We start from the raw sequence: 22,327 nt of genomic DNA on the forward strand, positions 1-22,327 counted from the left end.
ACTGATTACACCTTCACTTTTCACTTAGCAGGGTGACTGATTACACCTTCACGTTTCACTTAGCAGGGTGACTGATTACACCTTCACGTTTCACTTAGCAGGGTGACTGATTACACCTTCACGTTTCACTTAGCAGGGTGTGCTCATTATACCTGCTTCACGCGGACACTCCTGTCTACAGGGTCTTATTGATAAGCATCACTGCCAGATACTGCAGATATACTGTGTTCATTTACATCGTCACATTAAGACCTATAGGAGCAATTCAACATGACAATATCTAGTGTATGTAGACAATGTGGCTGTGTATCTGTGTCAGATGATGCAGTGAAAAATGCGTAGCTCACCAATCTGCACAGGTCTATTAGTCAAACTCAAACTGTAGGCCAATGTGGTCGTGTACTCTAGCCTGAGAAAGACGGTAGTGGAAAAACCTCCCTCTTTATGAGCTTTGTGTTCACATTATGAAATAACCCAAAATGAATCTAGTCAGTCAATGTGAATTGACTTTATTCCTGTAACACTGACCTAAAGTAGCACCTGAAGAAACTTTGTTTGTTTCTAAACTTTGACCAGTGAGTTCCTTTATTCTTCTGCTCTGTCCTCTCATCAGATGTCAACGACCACAGAAAATGGAGTGGGAGGGTCTCGAAACACGAGCGGAGAGAAAACATACAAGAAGGTAAAGTTTCATCCCTCCATATACTGCTCTCTCTGGCTGGATTCTACTGGCCTTTTATGACAACCATGAAGGGAGGTTTCTTAATGCTTGTTGAAATGAATGACCATTTATCACTATGAAGCCTGTTGATGTGACCTTTTAAAGTGACCCATTGTCATATGAGCTCCTATCAATGTCCTGCTTCTACACAGTTCGCACATGATGGGAAGCGATCCTCACAGTCCATTCTCTGCTTTACTACATTTTCATTTGGATCAGACGGTGAACATTTCAAAATACTTAAACTTACCTGCTGTTAACTTTTAAATGATTGGAATGAATTATCCAATGAGAGTATAAAGATTTCACAGGCGTCTCACAGTACGGACATTGGAATTTATTGCCCTGGCCACATCTGCAGTCCGGTGTTCGGTGGTGATGGGATTTTTGTGCCACACACAATATAACAGGGCCTAATGCAGTCGATTTGAAACATCTAGGTAATGAATTTGACATTATCAGAACTATTGAAGCCATCGAAGACGGTGTCATGGGCATCAACTGGCTTTCAATTTCATGACGTTAACGTGCTTGTTTCAGAAAATCGGACATTGTTTTCTGATTGCACTGTATGTTCCTGAATGGACTTTTACAAGACATTTTACACTGACCTTTTTACAATACATTTTACACTGACCTTTTTACAAGACATTTTACACTGACCTTTTTACAAGACATTTTACACTGACCTTTTTACAAGACATTTTACACTGACCTTTACAAGACATTTTACACTGACCTTTACAATACATTTTACACTGACCTTTTTACAAAGATTTTACACTGACCTTTTTACAAGACATTTTACACTGACCTTTTTACAATACATTTTACACTGACCTTTTTACAATACATTTTACACTGACCTTTACAAGACATTTTACACTGACCTTTACAATACATTTTACACTGACCTTTTTACAAGACATTTTACACTGATCTTTTTACAAGACATTTTACACTGACCTTTTTACAAGACATTTTACACTGACCTTTTTACAAGACATTTTACACTGACCTTTTTACAAGACATTTTACACTGACCTTTTTACAAGACATTTTACACTGACCTTTTTACAAGACATTTTACACTGACCTTTTTACAAGACATTTTACACTGACCTTTTTACAATACATTTTACACTGACCTTTTTACAAGACATTTTACACTGACCTTTTTACAATACATTTTACACTGACCTTTTTACAAGACATTTTACACTGACCTTTACAATACATTTTACACTGACCTTTTTACAATACATTTTACACTGACCTTTTTACAATACATTTTACACTGACCTTTTTACAATACATTTTACACTGACCTTTTTACAAGACATTTTACACTGACCTTTACAATACATTTTACACTGACCTTTTTACAATACATTTTACACTGACCTTTTTACAATACATTTTACACTGACCTTTTTACAATACATTTTACACTGACCTTTACAAGACATTTTATACTGACCTTTACAATACATTTTACACTGACCTTTTTACAAGACATTTTACACTGACCTTTTTACAAGACATTTTACACTGATCTTTTTACAAGACATTTTACACTGACCTTGACAAGACATTTTACACTGACCTTTGCAAGACATTTTACACTGACCTTTGCAAGACATTTTACACTGACCTTTACAAGACATTTTACACTGACCTTTACAATACATTTTACACTGACCTTTACAATACATTTTACACTGACCTTTACAATACATTTTACACTGACCTTTACAAGACATTTTACACTGACCTTTACAATACATTTTACACTGACTTTTACAAGACATGCCTCTCTTCTGGGAATGTGTTACCTTGCTCTTTGGAGTTTACGCCTAGTTCACCTACCTTTTTTTTAAGGTATCTGTAACCACAGATGCGTATCTGTATTCCCAGTCGTGATTGATTAGGGCCTAATAAATTGATTTCAATTCACCGATTTCCTAATATGAACTGTAACTCCGTACAATCCTTGAAATTGTTGCATGTTGCGTTTTATATTTTTGTTTGATGGATTTGTTGCTTGATTGAGTTGTTGATTCGTTAATGTATGTGTTGATTGTTTGGTTGTCCCTGACCCTCAGACCACATCGTCAGCCCTGAAGGGGGCCATCCAGTTGGGCATCGGCTACACAGTGGGCAACCTGACCTCCAAACCTGACAGAGATGTTCTCATGCAGGACTTCTATGTGGTGGAGAGCGTCTTCCTGCCAAGGTGAGGAGCAGGGACATGACGGATGATTATATTATATTATTATATTGATTAGATTGCTGTGAGATGTCACCCCACTCTTCCACCAAGGCACCTGCAAGTTCCCGGACATTTCTGGGGGGAATGGCCCTAGCTCTCACCCTTCGATCCAACAGGTCCCAGACATGCTCAATGGGATTGAGATCCGGACTCATTGCTGGCCATGGCAGAACACTGACATTCCTGTCTTGCAGCAAATCACGCACAGAACGAGCAGTATGGCTGGTGGGATTGTCATGCTGAAGTGTCATGTCAGGATAAGCCTGCAGGAAGGATACCATATGAGGGAGGAGGATATCTTCCCTGTAATGCTTAGCGTTGAGATTGCCTGCAATGACAACAAGCTCAGTCCGATGATGCTGTGACACACCGCCCCAGACCATGACGGACCCTCCACCTCCAAATCTATCACACTCCAGATTACAAGCCTCTGTGTAACACTCATTCCTTCGACGATAAACGCAAATCCAACCATCACACCTGGTAAGACAACCACGACTCATCAGTGAAGAACTCTTTTTGCTAGTCCTGTCTGGTCCAGTGACGGTGGGTTTGTGCCCATAGGCAACATTGTTGCTGGGGCGGCAGGGTAGCCTAGTGGTTAGAGCGTTGGGCTAGTAACCGGAAGGTTGCAAGTTCCGAGCTGACAAGGTACAAATCTGTCGTTCTGCCCCTGAACTCACTGTTCCTAGGACGTCATTGAAAATAAGAATTTGTTCTTAACTGACTTGCCTAGTTAAATAAAGGTAAAATTAAAAAAATGTAATGTCTCGTGAGGACCTGCCTTACAACAGACCTACAAGCCTATTGTGAGCAGTCTGAGCACTGATGGAGTGATTGTGCATTCCTGGTGTAACTCGAGCAGTTGTTGTTGCCATCCTGTGCCTGTGATGTACCGATCATGTGCAGGTGGTTTTACACGTGGTCTGCCACTGCGAGAACGATCAGCTGTCAATTGCTGTCAAAAGCTGTCAACGATCAATTGCCTCCCTGTAGCTCTGTCTTAGGCGTCTCACAGTACGGACATTGGAATTTATTGCCCTGGCCACATCTGCAGTCCTCATGCATCCTTGCAGCATGCCCAGCATGTTCACGCAGTTGAGCAGGGACCCTGGGAATCTTCATTTTGTTGTTTTTCAGAGTCTAAGGCTAAAGATAGTGTCCTCAGTTTTCACAACTGAGACCTTAATTGCCTACTGTCTGTAAGCTGTTTGTGTCTTAACGACCGATCCACAGGTGCATGTTCGTTAATTGTTAATTGTTTATGTTTCATTGAACAAGCAGTGTTTAAACCCTTTACAATGAAGATCTGTGAAGTTATTTGGACTTTTACGAATTATCTTTGAAAGACAGGGTCCTGAAAAAGGGGTGTTTCTTTTTTTGCTGAGTTTAGTACAGCACAGTATAAAATATTATACAACTGGTAGGTCTAATCCTGAATGCTGATTGGTTAAAACTTCATTCCAGCGAGTGTCTATTCACGTTACCACTGGCTAAATCTAAGACGTTAAAATGCTTATTTACTCTGTTGCATCTGACTGCACAATCCACCGTTTCATCAGCACAGCCAGGCAATTTATAAACTTGATCTCCACTATAAAAAGCATCTGGATATTTTCTCACATTTCTTTTAGACTAACATTTAGTTTTCAACAGCAGAGATTTGTATAAACCTTGCTCTGTCTCTGACATTTGCAACATTGTTTCAATATTCATATTCGATCTCCAGCTTTCGCATATTAATGAACGCGTTGAAATCATGAATCAGCATCATTTTTATGGATATATACAGTCGTGGCCAAAAGTTTTGAGAATGACACAAATATTAATTTTCTGCCTCTGTTTGAATGATGAAAATTTGCATGTACTCCAGAATGTTATGAAGAGTGATCAGATGAATTGCAATTAATTGCAAAGTCCCTCTTTGCCATGCAAATGAACTGAATCCCCAAAAAATATTTCCACTGCATTTCAGCCCTGCCACAAAAGGACCAGCTGACATCATGTCAGGGGTTCTCTCGTTAACACAGGTGGGAGTGTTGACGAGGACAAGGCTGGAGATCACTCGGTCATGCTGATTGAGTTCGAATTACAGACTGGAAGCTTCAAAAGGAGGGTGGTGCTTGGAATCATTGTTCTTCCTCTGTCAACCATGGTTATCTGCAAGGAAACACGTGCCGTCATCATTGCTTTGCACAAAAAGGGCTTCACAGGCAAGGATATTGCTGCCAGTAAGATTGCACCTAAATCAACCATTTATCGGATCATCAAGAACTTCAAGGAGAGCGTTTCAATTGTTGTGGAGAATGCTTCTGGGCGCCCAAGAAAGTCCAGCAAGCGCCAGGACCGTCTCCTGAAGTTGATTCAACTGCGGGATCGGGGCACCACCAGTACAGAGCTTGCTCAGGAATGGCAGCAGGCAGGTGTGAGTCCATCTACATGCACAGTGAGGCGAAGACTTTTGGAGGATGGCCTGGTGTCAAGAAGGGCAGCAAAGAAGCCACTTCTCTCCAGGAAAAACATCAGAGACAGACTGATATTCTGCAAAAAGTACAGGGATTGGACTGCTGAGAACTGGGGTAAGGTCATTTTCTCGGATGAATCCCCTTTCCAATTGTTTGGAGCATCCGGAAATAAGCTTGTCTGGAGAAGATGAGGTGAGCGCTACCATCAGTCCTGTGTCATGCCAACAGTAAAGCATCCTGAGGCCATTCATGTGTGGGGTTGCTTCTCAGCCAAGAGAGTGGGCTCACTCACAATTTTGCCTAAGAACACAGCCATGAATGAAGAATGGTACCAACACATCCTCCAAGAGCAACTTCTCCCAACCATACAGGAACAGTTTGGTGACGAACAATGCCTTTTCCAGCATGATGGAGCACCTTGCCGTAAGGAAAAAGTGATCACTAAGTGGCTCGGGGAAAAAAACATTGATATTTTCGGTCCATGGCCAGGAAACTCCCCAGACCTTAATCCCATTGACAACTTGTGGTCAATCCTCAAGAGGCGGGTGGACAAACAAAACCCCACAAACTCCAAGCATTGATTATGCAAGAATGGGCTGCCATCAGCCAGGATGTGGCCCAGAAGTTAATTGACAGCATGCCAAGGTGGATTGCAGAGGTCTTGAAAAAGAAGGGTCAACACTGCAAATATTGACTCTTTGCATCAACTTCATGTAATTGTCAATAAAAGCCTTTGATACTTATGAAATACTTGTTACTATGGAATACAGAAGTATAATTACATCTGACAAAAATAGACACTGAAGCAGCAAACTTTGTGAAAATAAATATTTGTGTCATTCTCAACTTTTGGCCACAACTGTACAAATAAATATGAATAGAAAACCGCTAAAATGAAAGGAAGTGCAGGTTAGAAAAGCCATGCTCGAACATGAAACGCAAACATTAAATTACTTTACATCAGGGCCTTCCGGGTGGCGCAGTGGTCTAAGGCACTGCATCGCAGTTCTAGCTGTGCCACCAGAGATTTTGGGTTTGAGCTCAGGCTCTGCCGCAGCCAGCCGCGACCGGGAGGCTCATGGGGAGACGCACAATTTGGCCCAGCGTCGTCCGGGGCTAGGGAGGGTTTGGGTTGTGAGTTGTGTTTCGGAGGACGCATGGCTCTCGACCTTCGCCTCTCCCGAGTCCTACTAATACTAATTGGATACCACGAAATTGGGGAGAAAAAGGGGTAAAAATGTCAAATCTCTCCCTTTACTCAGTCACAGATATTTTTTACACTTATATATATATATATATATATATATATATATATATATATATATATATATATATATATATATTTTTTTTTCTCCCCAATTACGTGATTTACGATCTTGTCTCATCGCGGCAACTCCCCTACAGGTTCAGGAGAGGTGAAGGTTGAGAAGTCATATGTCCTCCGAAACAACCAGCCAACCATGCTTCTTAACACCCGCCCGCTTAATCCGGAAACCAGCTGCAGTTTCAGGAAACTAGGCGTATGTCGCGCGTCACTACTTCACAAGAAAGCCATTTCAACATAAAATGTATTTTTTTTAATCAAAATTCTTTTTTGGGGGGCAGAAATGCCATTTGGAACATTCTGAACTTTTAAATTGCTAAATTACGAGCCTAGTTAGTTTAGCCACAGAAAAAGCCAGCAACCTCCCGCTAGCCATGATTGGCTGAGATAATGAGTGGGCTGGACATGCCGAGAACTGGGTTCGTATTGGTCTGCTATGTAGCACGCTTCTGTCTATTTGAGCTGGTCAGTATGTGTAGGTAATCCTGACTAACGCGGCTTTAAAAAATATATATTGCATAGTGGAACTGCATAAGTGTTGCTCTCCACTTTCTGGAGGACCGAGTTTTGAAATCAGTGGAATTAGCTAAGGAGATGCAGAAAACACCTGTCTCCGGATTACATCTTCAAACTATGGGCAACCATGGCATCTGTGACAGAGGGAGAAGCGTCCATCCATGTATAATGCATCCATCCATGTAAGATAGTCTAGCTAGCTACATTTTCAGATATTACACATTTCAAATTTTGTCAAAAAGTTGTTTTCATTTCAAGTTAGTGTACTGTTAGCTAGCTAGCTAATGTTAGCTGGCCGGCTCACTAGCTAACATTACTTGTTGTAATATTAATCGTATTTCAGAACCATTTGCTTTGCTAGTTATAGGCTGTTAGCTAGCTAACATTGAACCTGGTTGGTTAGCTACCTGCAGATTCATGCATGGTAGTAACGTCATGAGTTGGGATTATGGTTCATTGTTTCATTAGCTAGCTACATGTCTTAACTTGAGGGCCGGGGGCAGTATTCAGAAATTCGGATGACTGACGTACCCAAAGTAAACTTCCACTAGATGTCAACAGTCTTTAGGATGAGTTTCAGGCTTGTTTTTTGAAAAATGAGATAGTATTTGTAGTTTTTCTAGGTAGCTCCCATTTTGACTGTATTGTGGCGCGCGTGCATGAGGGCACGCACTTCATTATTTATCTCCGGTAATGAACATACTATTCTCCGTCTTAAATTGTACTGTTTATTTACATATTAGGGTACCTGAGGATCAATTAGAAACATTGTTGGGACGAAGTTTATTGGTAACTTTTGGAATTCCTTTATATGCATTTTGAAACCGGCGGTTTACTGAATCAAGCGCGCCAGCTAAACTTACTTTTTTGGGGATATAAAGAAGGACTTTATCGAACAAAATGACCATTTGATGTGTAGCTGGGACCCTTGGGATTGCAAACAGAGGAAGATCTTCAAATATAAGTGATGTATTTTATTGCTATTTCTGACTTTTGTAATGCCTGTGCTGGTTTGGAAAATGTTTATAATGAATTTGTGTGTGGGGCGCTGTCCTCAGATAATCGCATGTTATGCTTTCGCCGTAAAGCCTTTTTGAAATCTGACAAAGTGGCTGGATTAACAAGAAGTTAAGCTTTTAAATGATGTAGGACACTTGTATTTTCATGAATGTTTAATATTACGATTTTGTATTTTGAATTTGGCGCACTCCGATTTCACCGGATGTTGTCGAATTTGATCCTGGTAACAGGATTTCCGTACTAAGAGGTTTTAATAAGACTCCACTATGCAAGTATCCATTTCAATAGATTGTTCATGATGTCACTGCGAGCTGTTGATTGATGTAGCTGGTAATTTTGCTCTGGCTATCTACTCCGATTTCAGAGCACTCTCGTCTGAGTGTGCCAGAGCTTAGAATAACTGACGAATTTACCAATATGGCCGGTGTTAGTAAACGTTGGCAAAATTAAGCCTAATTAAATTGCTGCCAGCAGCATAGTTGCAGTCACCAATGCTCTGGATAACACAAAAACAGCCTAACCAGCTCTGCTCGGGCTTGTAAAATGGTCAAAGTGAGCTGTTCTCTCATTTGTGTCTGGAAGTAGTTAGCAAGCTAGTCAACATTAGCCAGTTAGCTTGGGTGCTTGACTGCTGTTAGGACAGAATGCTCAGATCAACCCTTAAAGAGATGGGTGGGGCTAAAGGTTAAGAGGGTGTGAACGATGCTGAATGGGCGTAGACAAAGAGGAGCTCCAGTACATGTACCAAAATATTCAAAGGCCATTTTCCCAAAAGGGATGTTTCAAGTTATCAACTTTCAAAGCAGAATTACTTTCCCATTGTTCCTCAACTGTAGTGCATGATATACAAGTTTCTAGCTCTGAGTCTCTACTTTTATCTAATGTAAAAAACCCAATTTCAAATTTTGTTTCATAAGACCGAATCGAGCCGGTCAGTCACCAATGTGTCGGGGGAAACGCTGTTCAACCGACGACCGAGGTCAGCCTGCAGGCACCCAGCTCGCCACAAGGAGTCACTAGAGTGCGATGAGCCAAGTAAATTTCCAAAATAAAAGTCTAGAGCTTGTTTTGGAACTGCATTCCATCACGACGTTACACCAGTGGATGGCGGAGTATTGGCTTGGGTCTTCAGCAAATGACTTGTGTCTGAATAATAAAGACACAGAATGTCTAGAATAACTGCCTGAGCTGCAAAACAGAAAGTAAATATGATTTAGGATAGGCCTATTCCGCTATCTAAGTATGCCATGGTGTTGTGTTATTTATTGTCCTTATAATTGCATAATTTATTTTTATAGCTGCATAGTGCTACTGTGGTGATCATGTAACCTAATAAATCACACTTTTTCCAGTATTTGGGAGCACCTAGGCCTTATTAGGCATTTTGACTATTGTATTAGTGAATTTCACTCTGTATGTAGGCTTGTTCTAGCTATTTGCGTTGCACGACCCCATCACGCAGAGGCTATATTCATATCAATAAATGAGACAAAACTAAATATTGATTAAGTCTAGGCTATAATCTGTCCTGATCGAAATAGCCTTGGGGTCCCTTAATAGTCTGGACGTTTCCCTATCAGCCACTGCACATGCTTCTTCAACAAGTGTGTTTAAAATGCATTTTGAGACTGTATTTAGAGGCCTGTGAGCTAGGGTCTCTTTTTAAGGGAAGCCCTATAATAAAAAGTTATAAAACACAAATAGAGTTCTACGATTATTACGCAAAGCACCAGTACCCAAAATGATAGCCTGAATTGCATTGACTATAAGTTGAATGCCTATTTGTTTTTATTTGGATAGGCCTAAATGAAACATTAAATTATTAAAGTGATAGGCTAAAGAACTAAGAATTTAGATAATTTTGAATACACACATGGATATCAATAAACTAATGGATAAGACTTCTATTCCCTTTTGATTTAGTTCCTATTGCAACTGAGACAAATGACTGAATGGCTGACATACTGACTGGATTAATTAAATGTTCAAATATGTTGGAATGACGAGTTGCACGCATCATGCATGCTCTGCACTGGTAAATACTACTGGTTATGTTTCATTATTCCTGGTAGACACGACTGGTTATGTTTCATTATTCCTGGTAAATACTACTGGTTATGTTTCATTATTCCTGGTAGACACTACTGGTTATGTTTCATTATTCCTGGTAGACACGACTGGTTATGTTTCATTATTCCTGGTAGACACTACTGGTTATGTTTCATTATTCCTGGTAGACACGACTGGTTATGTTTCATTATTCCTGGTAGATAGTACTGGTTATGTTTCATTATTCCTGGTAGACACTACTGGTTATGTTTCATTATTCCTGGTAGACACGACTGGTTATGTTTCATTATTCCTGGTAAATACTACTGGTTATGTTTCATTATTCCTGGTAGACACTACTGGTTATGTTTCATTATTCCTGGTAGACACTACTGGTTATGTTTCATTATTCCTGGTAGATACTACTGGTTATGTTTCATTATTCCTGGTAGATACTACTGGTTGTTTCATTATTCCTGGTAGACACTACTGGTTATGTTTCATTATTCCTGGTAGACACGACTGGTTATGTTTCATTATTCCTGGTAAATACTACTGGTTATGTTTCATTATTCCTGGTAGACACTACTGGTTATGTTTCATTATTCCTGGTAGATACTACTGGTTATGTTTCATTATTCCTGGTAGATACTACTGGTTATGTTTCATTATTCCTGGTAGACACGACTGGTTATGTTTCATTATTCCTGGTAGACACGACTGGTTATGTTTCATTATTCCTGGTAGACACTACTGGTTATGTTTCATTATTCCTGGTAGACACTACTGGTTATGTTTCATTATTCCTGGTAGACACTACTGGTTATGTTTCATTATTCCTGGTAGACACTACTGGTTATGTTTCATTATTCCTGGTAGACACGACTGGTTATGTTTCATTATTCCTGGTAAATACTACTGGTTATGTTTCATTATTCCTGGTAGACACTACTGGTTATGTTTCATTATTCCTGGTAGATACTACTGGTTATGTTTCATTATTCCTGGTAGACACGACTGGTTATGTTTCATTATTCCTGGTAAATACTACTGGTAATGTTTCATTATTCCTGGTAGATACTACTGGTTATGTTTCATTATTCCTGGTAGATAGTACTGGTTATGTTTCATTATTCCTGGTAGACACTACTGGTTATGTTTCATTATTCCTGGTAGACACTACTGGTTATGTTTCATTATTCCTGGTAGACACTACTGGTTATGTTTCATTATTCCTGGTAGATACTACTGGTTATGTTTCATTATTCCTGGTAGATACTACTGGTTATGTTTCTGATTGCAGACAGAGCCCATAGAATGGGATGGTGCAATATTGAATTAGTCATATTTTGATAAGGTGCATGCATGTGGATGTCCACGTCACCCAGAGACATGCCCATTCTGTAGAGAGATACACCTAGCATACTGAAACTTCACTGTTGTAGGCATAATACAGCTAGTGCTATCTAGACTTGTACTGGCAAACAAATCCATTACATTAGCTACCTATCTACCTAAATATGAAGTAAACTCAACTGAGGAGTAATAGAGAATGGAGACTTTTAACTTAAAAATGTGCAGGATCCATCTTCCCAGTTTCCCTGACTTTGTTTATACTGTGTTATGTTTGAGCACTCTTCACAGGCTGTTCGGTGAACATTGTTTTTGTTGGTGAGATGAAACTGCCAAAACAAAAGGTATTATTGTACGTCAGAATTCCAACACAAGATTTGTTCAAGCCTAAACTGTTAGTCTGTAATCGTAACATGGTGTTTGAATGCTCACTGGTAAAATTTCACATTTACGTTTCACACATGGCTTTTCTTACGATCCTAACAATTTACATATGGATTTTCTTAAGATCCTAGCGATATGTGCGTTCAATCTTTTGTCAGCTATCTCACTCCATAGCTTAACCCCTTGTTGATTATCCCTTACGTATAGTAATACTGAGTAGCAGTTTACAATATGTTGTATCTACCTACGTATGCTTTCACACAAATACATGCTTTACAGCCTGAGTAGATGAATCCTAATAAGTCCTTTAGAAACACCACAGCCTACGTTGACACTGCTGTGAAGTGACTCGTTGACTTTCAGCAGTGAACCTGCAGTATGGCTGAAGAGGGAACAGAGGTTGAGCTAGATCTGTCTGCTAGCTGAAATAGGAACGCTTCATGTCTGGATCTCTCCATGAAACAAGGGAGGAGGCGTTCCCCTTAAACAGTAATGACTCACATAGAGGATTCATATCCTAAAGAATAAAAAAGGGGCTTCTATCATTTAACATGAATGTGAATCGGCTAGTTGAAGTCATGGTGTATGGACTCTGTCAATCCAGTGGATTATATACCCCAAATCCCTGGAAATCAGCTTACTGTGTCTTAACACCAGTGTGCAAAACATACTGCATGCCGTGTCATGCCTGGCCCATCAAATTGTCTGTCTTTTAATAATTACATCAGCAGCTTAAAGAAACACTTTACATAACCCCAAACACACCCAGGAATACACGCACCCATACACACAAACACATGCACATACACACACACACACACACATACACAAAACACACACACAAGTGTAAGAGATGACATTATTAGTGCCGTCTGATCACATCTCTTGGTATTAACAGATGAGCGAACGTCATGCACTGTTTGAGTAATCTTCTTGTCTATATCGCACATATTTCGCCAAAGATCTAGAATATCTGTTACCGAACGACATTAAACAAACCTCTCCCCATATGAAAAACAGAAAATCACCAGAGAATGTCATCCTCTTGATTGGTTGAGTTTTGTAAGCAAGTTTTTTAAGAATTGATATTTGCTAATGGTCATGCCAGCCTCTTTCCCTTCCAAGCTCTGCAGAGACTTGGACTAGGAAATGCTTTCTGTGTGTCCCTTTCCAAATGGCACATCAGGTCATGCAAAGTCTGTCCTTCAATAGAAACTGAACACACTGGTATATGCAAACATGCTGTCAGATTTAACTCGCACTCTTGAGTTTCACATTTATTATGCTCATTTCAATATATAATGCAGGTTAAAGGGATTTTATGCAAATTTTCCTGCTTAACACAGGTGCAATAGCCATCCCAGAATGTTGAAATAAATTTGTTTAGCCAAACGTACAGAGAGAGAACAATATGTTCTCATTGTCTCTTTATGGGCTGAGAGTGGGCTGGTGACAATGACAACACTGGAGAGACCAGGTGTTTTAACCTCTACTAGAAGAGACAAAAGACTCTCCATGGAGGAAAAACAAACAGAACAAAATGAGTGTAGGAGGAAGCTTAAGCCATGACGTGGCTACAGGCATACAGTAACACAGTGGTTCCCAAACTGTGGGGCGTGAGGAGCCGCCGGGGTGGGGGGGGGGGGGGGGGGGTTATTTTTATTTTTTAAAGGAACTCAGTCCGGCTTTAAACTTACTCTTGAAAGTTGTAGCATGCACGACAGCGCCAGCTGTTCTGGACGACCGTGTGGTAACGCTCTTGGTAGCCGATGTGAGCAAGACCTTTAAACAGGTCAACATTCACAAAACCGCGGGGCCAGATGGATTACCAGGACGTGTACTCAAAGCATGCGCGGACCAACTGGCAAGTGTCTTCACTGACATTTTCAACCTCTCTCTGACTGAGTCTGTAATACCTACATGTTTCAAGCAGACCACCATAGTCCCTGTGCCCAAGGAAGCGAAAGTAACCTGCCTCAATGACTACTGCCCTGTAGCACTCACGTCGGTAGCCATGAAGTGCTTTGAAAGGCTGGTCTTGGCTCACATCAACACCATCCTCCCAGATACCCTAGACCCACTCCAATTCGCATACCGCCCAACAGATCCACAGATAACGCAATCTCAATAGCACTCCACACTGCCCTTTCCCACCTGGACAAAAGGAACACCTATATGAGAATGCTGTTCATTGACTACATCTCAGCGTTCAACACCATAGTGCCCTCAAAGCTCATCACTAAGCTAAGGACTAAAATAAACACCTCCATCTGCAACTGGATTCTGGACTTCCTGACAGGATTCCCCCAGGTGGTAAGGGTAGCCAACAACACGTCTGCCACGGTGATCCCAGACACTGGGGCCCCTCAGGGGTTTGTACTTAGTCCCCTCTTGTACTCCCTGTTCACCCACAACTGCGTGACCAAACACGACTCGAACACTATTAAGTTTGCTGACGACACAACAGTGGTTGGCCTGATCACCGACAATGATGAGACAGCCTATAGGGAGGAGGTCAGAGACCTGGCAGTGTGGTGCCAGGGCAACAACCTCTTCCTCAATGTGAGCAAGACAAAGGATCTGATCGTGGACCACAGGAAAAGGCGGGCCGAACAGGCCCCCATTAATATCGACATGGCTCGAGAGTTTCAAGTTCCTTGGTGTCCACATCACCAACAAACTTTCATGGTCCAAACACACCAAGACAGTCATGAAGAGGGCATGACAACACCTTTTCCCCCCTAGGAGACTGAAAAGATGTAGCATAGGTCCCCAGATCCTCAAAAAGTTATACAGCTGCACCATCGAGAGCATTGCTGGTTGCATCACCGCCTTACAGAGAGTAGTGTGTACTACTGGGGCCAAGCTTCCTGCCATCCAGGACCTATAAAATAGGCGGTGTCAGAGGAAAGCCCAAAAAATGTCAGAGACTCCAGTCACCCAAGTCATAGACTGTTATTTCTGCTACCGCACGGCAAGTGGAGCACCAAGTCTAGGACCAAAAGTCTCCTTAACAGATTTCACTGCTGAACAATTAATTAAATGGCCAACGGACTATTTACATTGACCTCCCCCACTGCGGGGGTCGTGGGATGTTCCCCAATGCTGGAAGGGGGGCCCGAGTGAAAAAGTTTGGGAACCCCTGCAGTAACAGAACAGCAGTAGTTTTTGACTCAATCTCTCCTTCTCTCTTTCTTTCTATTTCTCTCTCTCTCTCTCTCTCTCTGTCTCTCTCTGTCTCTCTCTCTGTCTCTCTCTCTCTGTCTCTCTCTCTCTGTCTCTCTCTCTCTGTCTCTCTCTCTCTGTCTCTCTCTCTCTGTCTCTCTCTCTCTGTCTCTCTCTCCCTGTCTCTCTCTCGCTCTGTCTCTCTCTCTCTCTCTCTCTCTTTCTTCCCCCCCCCCCCCCCCCCCCCCCCCCCCTTGAGAGACACAGGGCACGAGTGACTGACGCAGAGCTCTCAGAGGATCCTCCTTCACTTCCCTCATCTCCATTGGTTCCCTGAACTCATACTGCCAGGCTGCCACTGGCGTTGGCACCTGTACATCTCAGACATTGTTTATCTGCTGTAACTTGTGTTCTTTTCTCGAACAGTACTCTAGTTCTGCTCTGCGTGGATAAGACACTTTCATTGCTGTGTGTGTTTGTGTGCTCTTTCATCTAAATGGTTCTAATATGAGACTATACCGTTTCAGTCACAGCAGGCAGGCAGCACATAGCTCTGTGCAGCTGGAGGTCATTCTCTTTGCTGCACACACACACACACACACACACGCACACACACACACACAGCGTGATTTCGTTCAGCAGTAGGCTGATGATCACACCTATTTATGTTGAGGCTGTAGCCTGTCCTGTTACTGGGTGGAAGCACTGGGTGGAAGCATCTTCGGCCAATTGAGGGTTCAACAACCTGGTTTCGATAGCAGCTCGCTGTGGAGGTGCCCCTGAAAACGAAGCCTTTTTAACGCCCTTTTAATGGATTGAGATTTAGGATGCAGTGTGTTGGCGTGTTGTTACAGGATCATCTGGAGCTAATCACCCAGTAAACCTCCTGTATTCTGTTCCACCTGGCACGGCTACAGGTTCGTACCGAAACAGGCTCAGTCTCTAAGTGAGCCATGTCAGCCTCTCATCAAAGAAAGAGAAAGAAAGGACAACAGAAATGTGTGTTATTTATTCTCTTTCTCTCTGAGTGGTCGTGTGTGTGTGTGTGTTTGCGCGCATGTATCAGCAGTTAACCCCTTGCTAGAGAGATGCCAGAGAGATGGGCCCTTCAGGTCAAAGTTATTACCACCTCTCTATTATTACACTGTCATTATCACTGGGACAGGTAGATCAGAGGAGAATACACCATGGAGTTCCAATATGCAGCACTACCATATAGAATATATAACATACTGTATGAGCAGGACCACCTATTATCTATATGTTATTCTACACTCACATTACTTTTCATTTGAAATGATTTTCTACCGTTCGTTTCTATTATGCCATAGCTTTAGTTTCAGATTCACGTACTTTACTACAAGGCTGTTGTACCCTCCTCACCACAGCTCTTATGAATGCCCTGACACATCCTGCATTTGTGATCAGTCGTCATTGCTATCAGACAAAAGGCTACAGGACAAGCAAAGAAAGAGTGAAAGCCAGAGATGGAGGGAGGGAGGGAGAGAGAGAGAGGGAGATGGAGGGAGAGATACTGAGGAGTGAAGCAAACACTGTCGTAATGTGTCCGTGTTGATTATGCATCTATTCAAACACAGAAACAACAGAGATTAATTAAGATAGAACACACACACACACACTACCACTCAGGACCCTGAATGAAAATGCATATAAAATCGAATTGTATTTGTCACATGCGCCGAAGACAACTGGTGTAGACAGAGTAAAAGCAGCAAATGAGTGTAAAAGTGTGTGAGTTATGTATGTATGTATGTATGTATGTATGTATGTATGTGTGTGTGTGTGTATGCGTTGTATCTATGTGTGTGTGTGTATGCGTTGTATCTATGTGTGTGTGTTTGTTTGTATGTATGCGTTGTATTTATGCGTGTGTGTGGTATGTATGTATGTATGTATGTATGTATGTATGCGTTGTATCTATGCGTGTGTGTGTTTATGTATTGTGTGTGTGCGCGTATGTAGTGTATGTGAATGTGTGGGAGTGTCAATGTAGTGTGTTTGAGTCCGTGTGTATGTGTGTATATATATGTATGTGTGTATGTGTGTATATATTCATTCTAGCGAGTGTGCGTAGGGTCAGTGTGTGTGTGTATATATATATATTTGTGTGTGTGTGTGTGTGTGTGTATATATTCATTCTAGTGAGTGTGCGTAGGGTCAGTGCAAGATAAGAGTCAGTCCAGATAGTCTGTGTACCATTAATTGACTATTTAGCAGTCTGGCTATTTGGTTGTCTTCTGGCTTGAAGGTTCGGAGCCTGTTGGTCCGAGAGCTGATGCTCCGGTACTGTTTGCTGGACGGTAGCAGAGTGAACAGTCAATGGCTTGGGTGGCTCGAGTCTTTGGCAATTTTTTGGGCCTTCATCTGATACCTCCTGACATAAAGGTCCTGGTTGGCAGGCAGCTTGACCCTGGTGATGTACTGGGCCACCCACATCACCCTGTAGAACTGCTTGAGGATCTAAGGGCCCATGTCAAATCTTTTCGGCCTCCCGAGGGGGAAGAGGTTCTGCCGTGCCCTCTTCACGACTTTGCAGGTGTGTGCGGACCATGTTAAGTCCTTAGTGATGTGGACGCCAAGGAACTTGAAGCTCTCAACCCGCTCCACTTCAGCCCTGTCCATGTGGATGGGGGCATGCTCTCCCCTCTTTCTCCTATAGTCCACGATCAGCTCCTTGGTCTTTCTGACGTTGAGGGAGAAGTTGTTGTCATGGCACCACACTGCTAAGTCTCTGACCTCCTCCCTATAGGCTGACTCATCGCTGTCGGTGATCAGGCCTACCCTACCACCGTTGTGTCGTCCGCAAACTTGATGATGCAGTTGGAGTCGTGTGTGGCCATGCAGTCGTGGGTGAACAGGGAGTACAGGAGGGGGCTAAGTACACACCTCTGAGATGCCCCGTCTTGAGGGTCATTGTGGCGTAGGTGTTGTTGCCTACCCTCACCACCTGGGCACGGCCGCCAGGAAGTCCAGGATCCAGTTGCAGAGGGAGGTGTTCAGTCCCAGGTTCCCCAGCTTGGTGATGAGCTTGGAGGGGACTGTGTTGAACGCTGAGCTGTACATGAACAGCATTCTCAGATAGTTATTTCCCCTCTTGTCCCGGTGGGAGAGGGCCGTGTGAAGTGCAACTGAGATTGCGTCATCTGTTGGGGCGTTCTGCGAAATTGGAGTGGATCTAGTGTGTCCGGGATGATGGTGTTGATGTGCGTCATGACCAGCCTTTCAAAGCAGATACATGACGGATGTGTTCGTGCTGTGGGCTCAAGGGGACTGCAGACTGCCGTCAGTGAGTCTGTGGAGAACTCCATGCCTTCTCTCTGTCTATGGACACAGATCTCATATCATCATAATGCTGGTCCCCTGTGTTACATGGTGTTGTATTATTGTGTTCTATGGGTGTTGTTTAGGGTAATCAGAGGCATGCTCTCTCGCCAGGCTCTGGACTCTAAACAGGGCTGACTGCCACTGGTTCATCTGGCTTGCCATGGGTAGCTGTACTTAAAGACATCCTCCAGTGATTTTTGAACTTTTACTGTTGAAAAGCGATATCCCGAGTATAAATACAGTATAAACACGGAGGTGTGTCTTGCTTGTTTCTGTATGTGGGGATATTCTAACTGACTGTTCTGTGTCTTTGTGTCCGGTGGGCCGTTTCCATCAGCGAGGGGAGCAACCTGACACCGGCTCACCACTACCCAGACTTCCGCTTCAAAACCTACGCCCCGCTGGCCTTCCGCTACTTCCGGGAGCTCTTCGGGATCAAACCAGATGACTACCTGGTAGGTCTAAACACTGCACCTGGTACACACCAGGTACACTCCTAGTCCACACCTGATTATGGATTGAGACACATCCCGTAGGTTAGAGTTCATCCTACCTATCATGTAACGTTCGTCAATCAACTCATTGGGATCAGTGGTGACTAAAGTGTATGGGAGTGTAACCAGAGTTTTACAGAGCAGTGGTTTTACCCTGTTCTACCTATCCAGCTGTGGAGATGGAGATGGGGGTTGGGTTTGGGGGATGAGGTAATAGTTGTGCTAATTTCATTATGATGGGTTTAATTGCATCCCCTGCACATTTAAATGAAATCAGGCTATAATTTCCCAGAGGGTCGAGGTGGGTGGATGTGTGGCGGCGTGCGCGTGAGAGTGCGTGTATCAGCAGTTAACCCGTTGCTGACCGATTCCACTCAGAAGGCATGCCAGAGAGATGCCAGAGAGATGGGCCCTTCAGGTCAAAGTCATTACCACCTCTCTATTATTACACTGTCATTATCACTGGGACAGGTAGATCAGAGGAGAATACACCATGGAGTTCCAATATGCAGCACTACCATATAGAATATATAACATACTGTATGAGCAGGACCACCTATTATCTATATGTTATTCTACACTCACATTACTTTTCATTTGAAATGATTTTCTACCGTTCGTTTCTATTATGCCATAGCTTTAGTTTCAGATTCACGTACTTTACTACAAGGCTGTTGTACCCTCCTCACCACAGCTCTTATGAATGCCCTGACACATCCGGCATTTGTGATCAGTCGTCATTGCTATCAGACAAAAGGCTACAGGACAAGCAAAGAAAGAGTGAAAGCCAGAGATGGAGGGAGGGAGATGGAGGGAGAGAGACTGAAGGGTGAAGCAAACACTGTCGTAATGTGTCCCCGTTGATTATGCATTTATTCAAACACAGAAACAACAACAGAGATGAATTAAGACAGAACACACACACCACTCAGGGTCCTGAATGCAAATGCAGATAAATTGTGTATGTGTTCATGCTGTGGGCTCAATGAGTCTGTGGAGAACCCCATGCCTTCTCTCTCTCGTTGTTTCTCTCTATTAGAACACACAGCTCTGTTTTACTGCATTATCATTAAACATCCACACTACTCCACCTTCACTGACTTCCCCTGGTCCTTTGATTTCCACACAGAGGGGGTTCTGTGTTAGAGCAGGGCTTTTATGTTCATTTGGAGAATAACGCCACAGATGTTTTTGGAATGATTGTCGTCTACATGGGTTCTATTGCCAGAGGCCCATCTCATGTAAGCTAAACTGGAAATGTTCTTTTGTGCTTTGTTTGTGAAGGTTCAACTGATAAACGCACACGAATGCTGGTGGAAACAGAATACATTCACCCTTGCCCTGGGGCCTATTGTATGGTCTTAGATAACCTCTGTGGAAGTAATAAAGCTGAATGTGTGGTTTGTAAAAGCTGAGTGCACAGAATTACGGAAAGTACTATATTGATGCCATACCCTCAATGAACTATTGACCACCTGTCTACAGCCAATCCTAGCAAAACAGACCTTTCACTCTGTGTGTGTGTGTGTGTGTGTGTGTGTGTGTGTGTGTGTGGAGGAGCTGGGGGGTGTGTGTGTACACGCGTGTCTGCATGTGTGCGTGATAATCATATACCGCACCATAAAAGCCGCACACCCATCTGTGAATGAATGAAACTGTGTGTTTGCTTTCCAGACCACCCTTATTGGCAACGTAATCCTTTTTAACCACAGTAAACGGGTGAGGGGTTAGTAGTTTGTCCATGGTAGAGGTTGTGCTTTATAAATCAGTAGAGAACATTATTTCCCTGAGGATTAGGCAGCGAGTTCAATGACCATAGGAGTTATCGAGCAGCACAAACAGATCTGGGACCTGTGGTTGTACAGGCATACTAAACCAATTTTGTTATTGTTTTTACAGGCATATTAAACCAGTTTTGTTATTGTTTTTACAGGCATATTAAACCAGTTTTGTTATTGTTTTTACAGGCATATTAAACCAGTTTTGTTATTGTTTTTACGGGCATATTAAACCAGTTTAGTTTTTCTCCTCAGTACTCCATCTGTAATGAGCCTCTGATTGAGCTGTCCAACCCCGGGGCCAGCGGCTCTCTGTTCTACCTGACCAGCGATGACGAGTTCATCATCAAAACCGTCCAGCACAAAGAGGCTGAGTTTCTCCAGAAACTACTTCCAGGTTACTACATGGTGAGTAACTCACCCAACCTAGTCTGCGTTTCCTATATAGTGCACCACTTTTGACCAGGAGGTACTGCACTATGTAGGGAATAGGTTGCCATTAAATGGACACAGACCTGGACCCAGGCCTATTAAACAGAACCTATTCATCAACTAACTGTATTCCACCTCTCTCTCCACACGCAGAACCTGAACCAGAACCCACGCACCCTGCTGCCTAAGTTCTACGGCCTGTACTGCATCCAGTCTGGAGGCGTCAACATCCGGCTGGTGGTGATGAACAACGTGCTGCCGCGCTCCGTCAAGATGCACTACAAGTACGACCTGAAGGGCTCCACCTACAAGAGACGTGCCTCCAGGAAAGAGAGGGAGAAGGCCTGTCCCGTCTACAAGGACCTGGACTTCCAGGACATGCATGAAGGGCTCTACTTCGACGCTGACACCTACAATGCCTTGATGAAGACCCTGCAGAGAGACTGCCGGGTAGGTGTGGACTGGGACAGCTGTCTGTCTGTGTCGATCTCTGTCTGTCTGTCTGTGGGTGCCTCAAGCTCCGACCTTGCGGTGGAACCTCGCGAAACTATGTTACGACACTGGCATGAGTACCAAGAAAAGTAGATTACACAGCTGGTTTGAATGTAATGCCACAATTCAAACTTGTTAGATCATCCCAGTGTTACAAAGCATCTAAGTAAACATATGGCGGAAGCAGTTTTAACAACAACAACAAAACAGGAAATGCATTTTCTTCACATTCTTTCAGTATTGTATGCAGGTTATAGTGTCATTCTGGCTTTTCCCGTCATCCTAGAAATGGAAAGGAGAAGTGCTATCAGATGAGATGGTTCCTGTGACTCATTTCTAAGGTCTGCTCTTTTCATCCCCACACACACTCTGGACTTAAATGGCCAAACTTCTTGTTATGTCACCCTTTGGACATTGGGTCAGATGACAGAACTAGAGAAGGGCACAGATTTGTATTTGGCATGGGAATCCAGTGAAGTACTGGGACTCGTTCTGTCTATGGGAAATCAGCAACCTC

The 22,327-nt window shown here is 42.8% G+C and overlaps 1 protein-coding gene across 2 annotated transcripts in view; it reads left to right on the forward strand.

Annotated features, from left to right (window-relative positions):
* The window catches only part of LOC110525789 (phosphatidylinositol 4-phosphate 5-kinase type-1 beta), a 104,610-nt gene that overhangs the window by 53,289 nt on the left and 28,994 nt on the right, over nt 1–22,327 (forward strand). For both annotated transcript variants that reach the window (XM_090237709.1, XM_036979937.2), the window contains exons 3-7: nt 614–682; nt 2,827–2,957; nt 18,952–19,069; nt 21,142–21,294; nt 21,472–21,768. In XM_090237709.1, the coding sequence (XP_090093835.1) occupies nt 614–682; nt 2,827–2,957; nt 18,952–19,069; nt 21,142–21,294; nt 21,472–21,768 (768 nt within the window). The remainder of the gene's footprint in view (nt 1–613; nt 683–2,826; nt 2,958–18,951; nt 19,070–21,141; nt 21,295–21,471; nt 21,769–22,327) is intronic.

This window comes from Oncorhynchus mykiss, chromosome 6, assembly GCF_057628025.1.
Source record: "Oncorhynchus mykiss isolate SJ-2025 chromosome 6, ASM5762802v1, whole genome shotgun sequence".
NCBI classification, from domain to species: domain Eukaryota; kingdom Metazoa; phylum Chordata; class Actinopteri; order Salmoniformes; family Salmonidae; genus Oncorhynchus; species Oncorhynchus mykiss.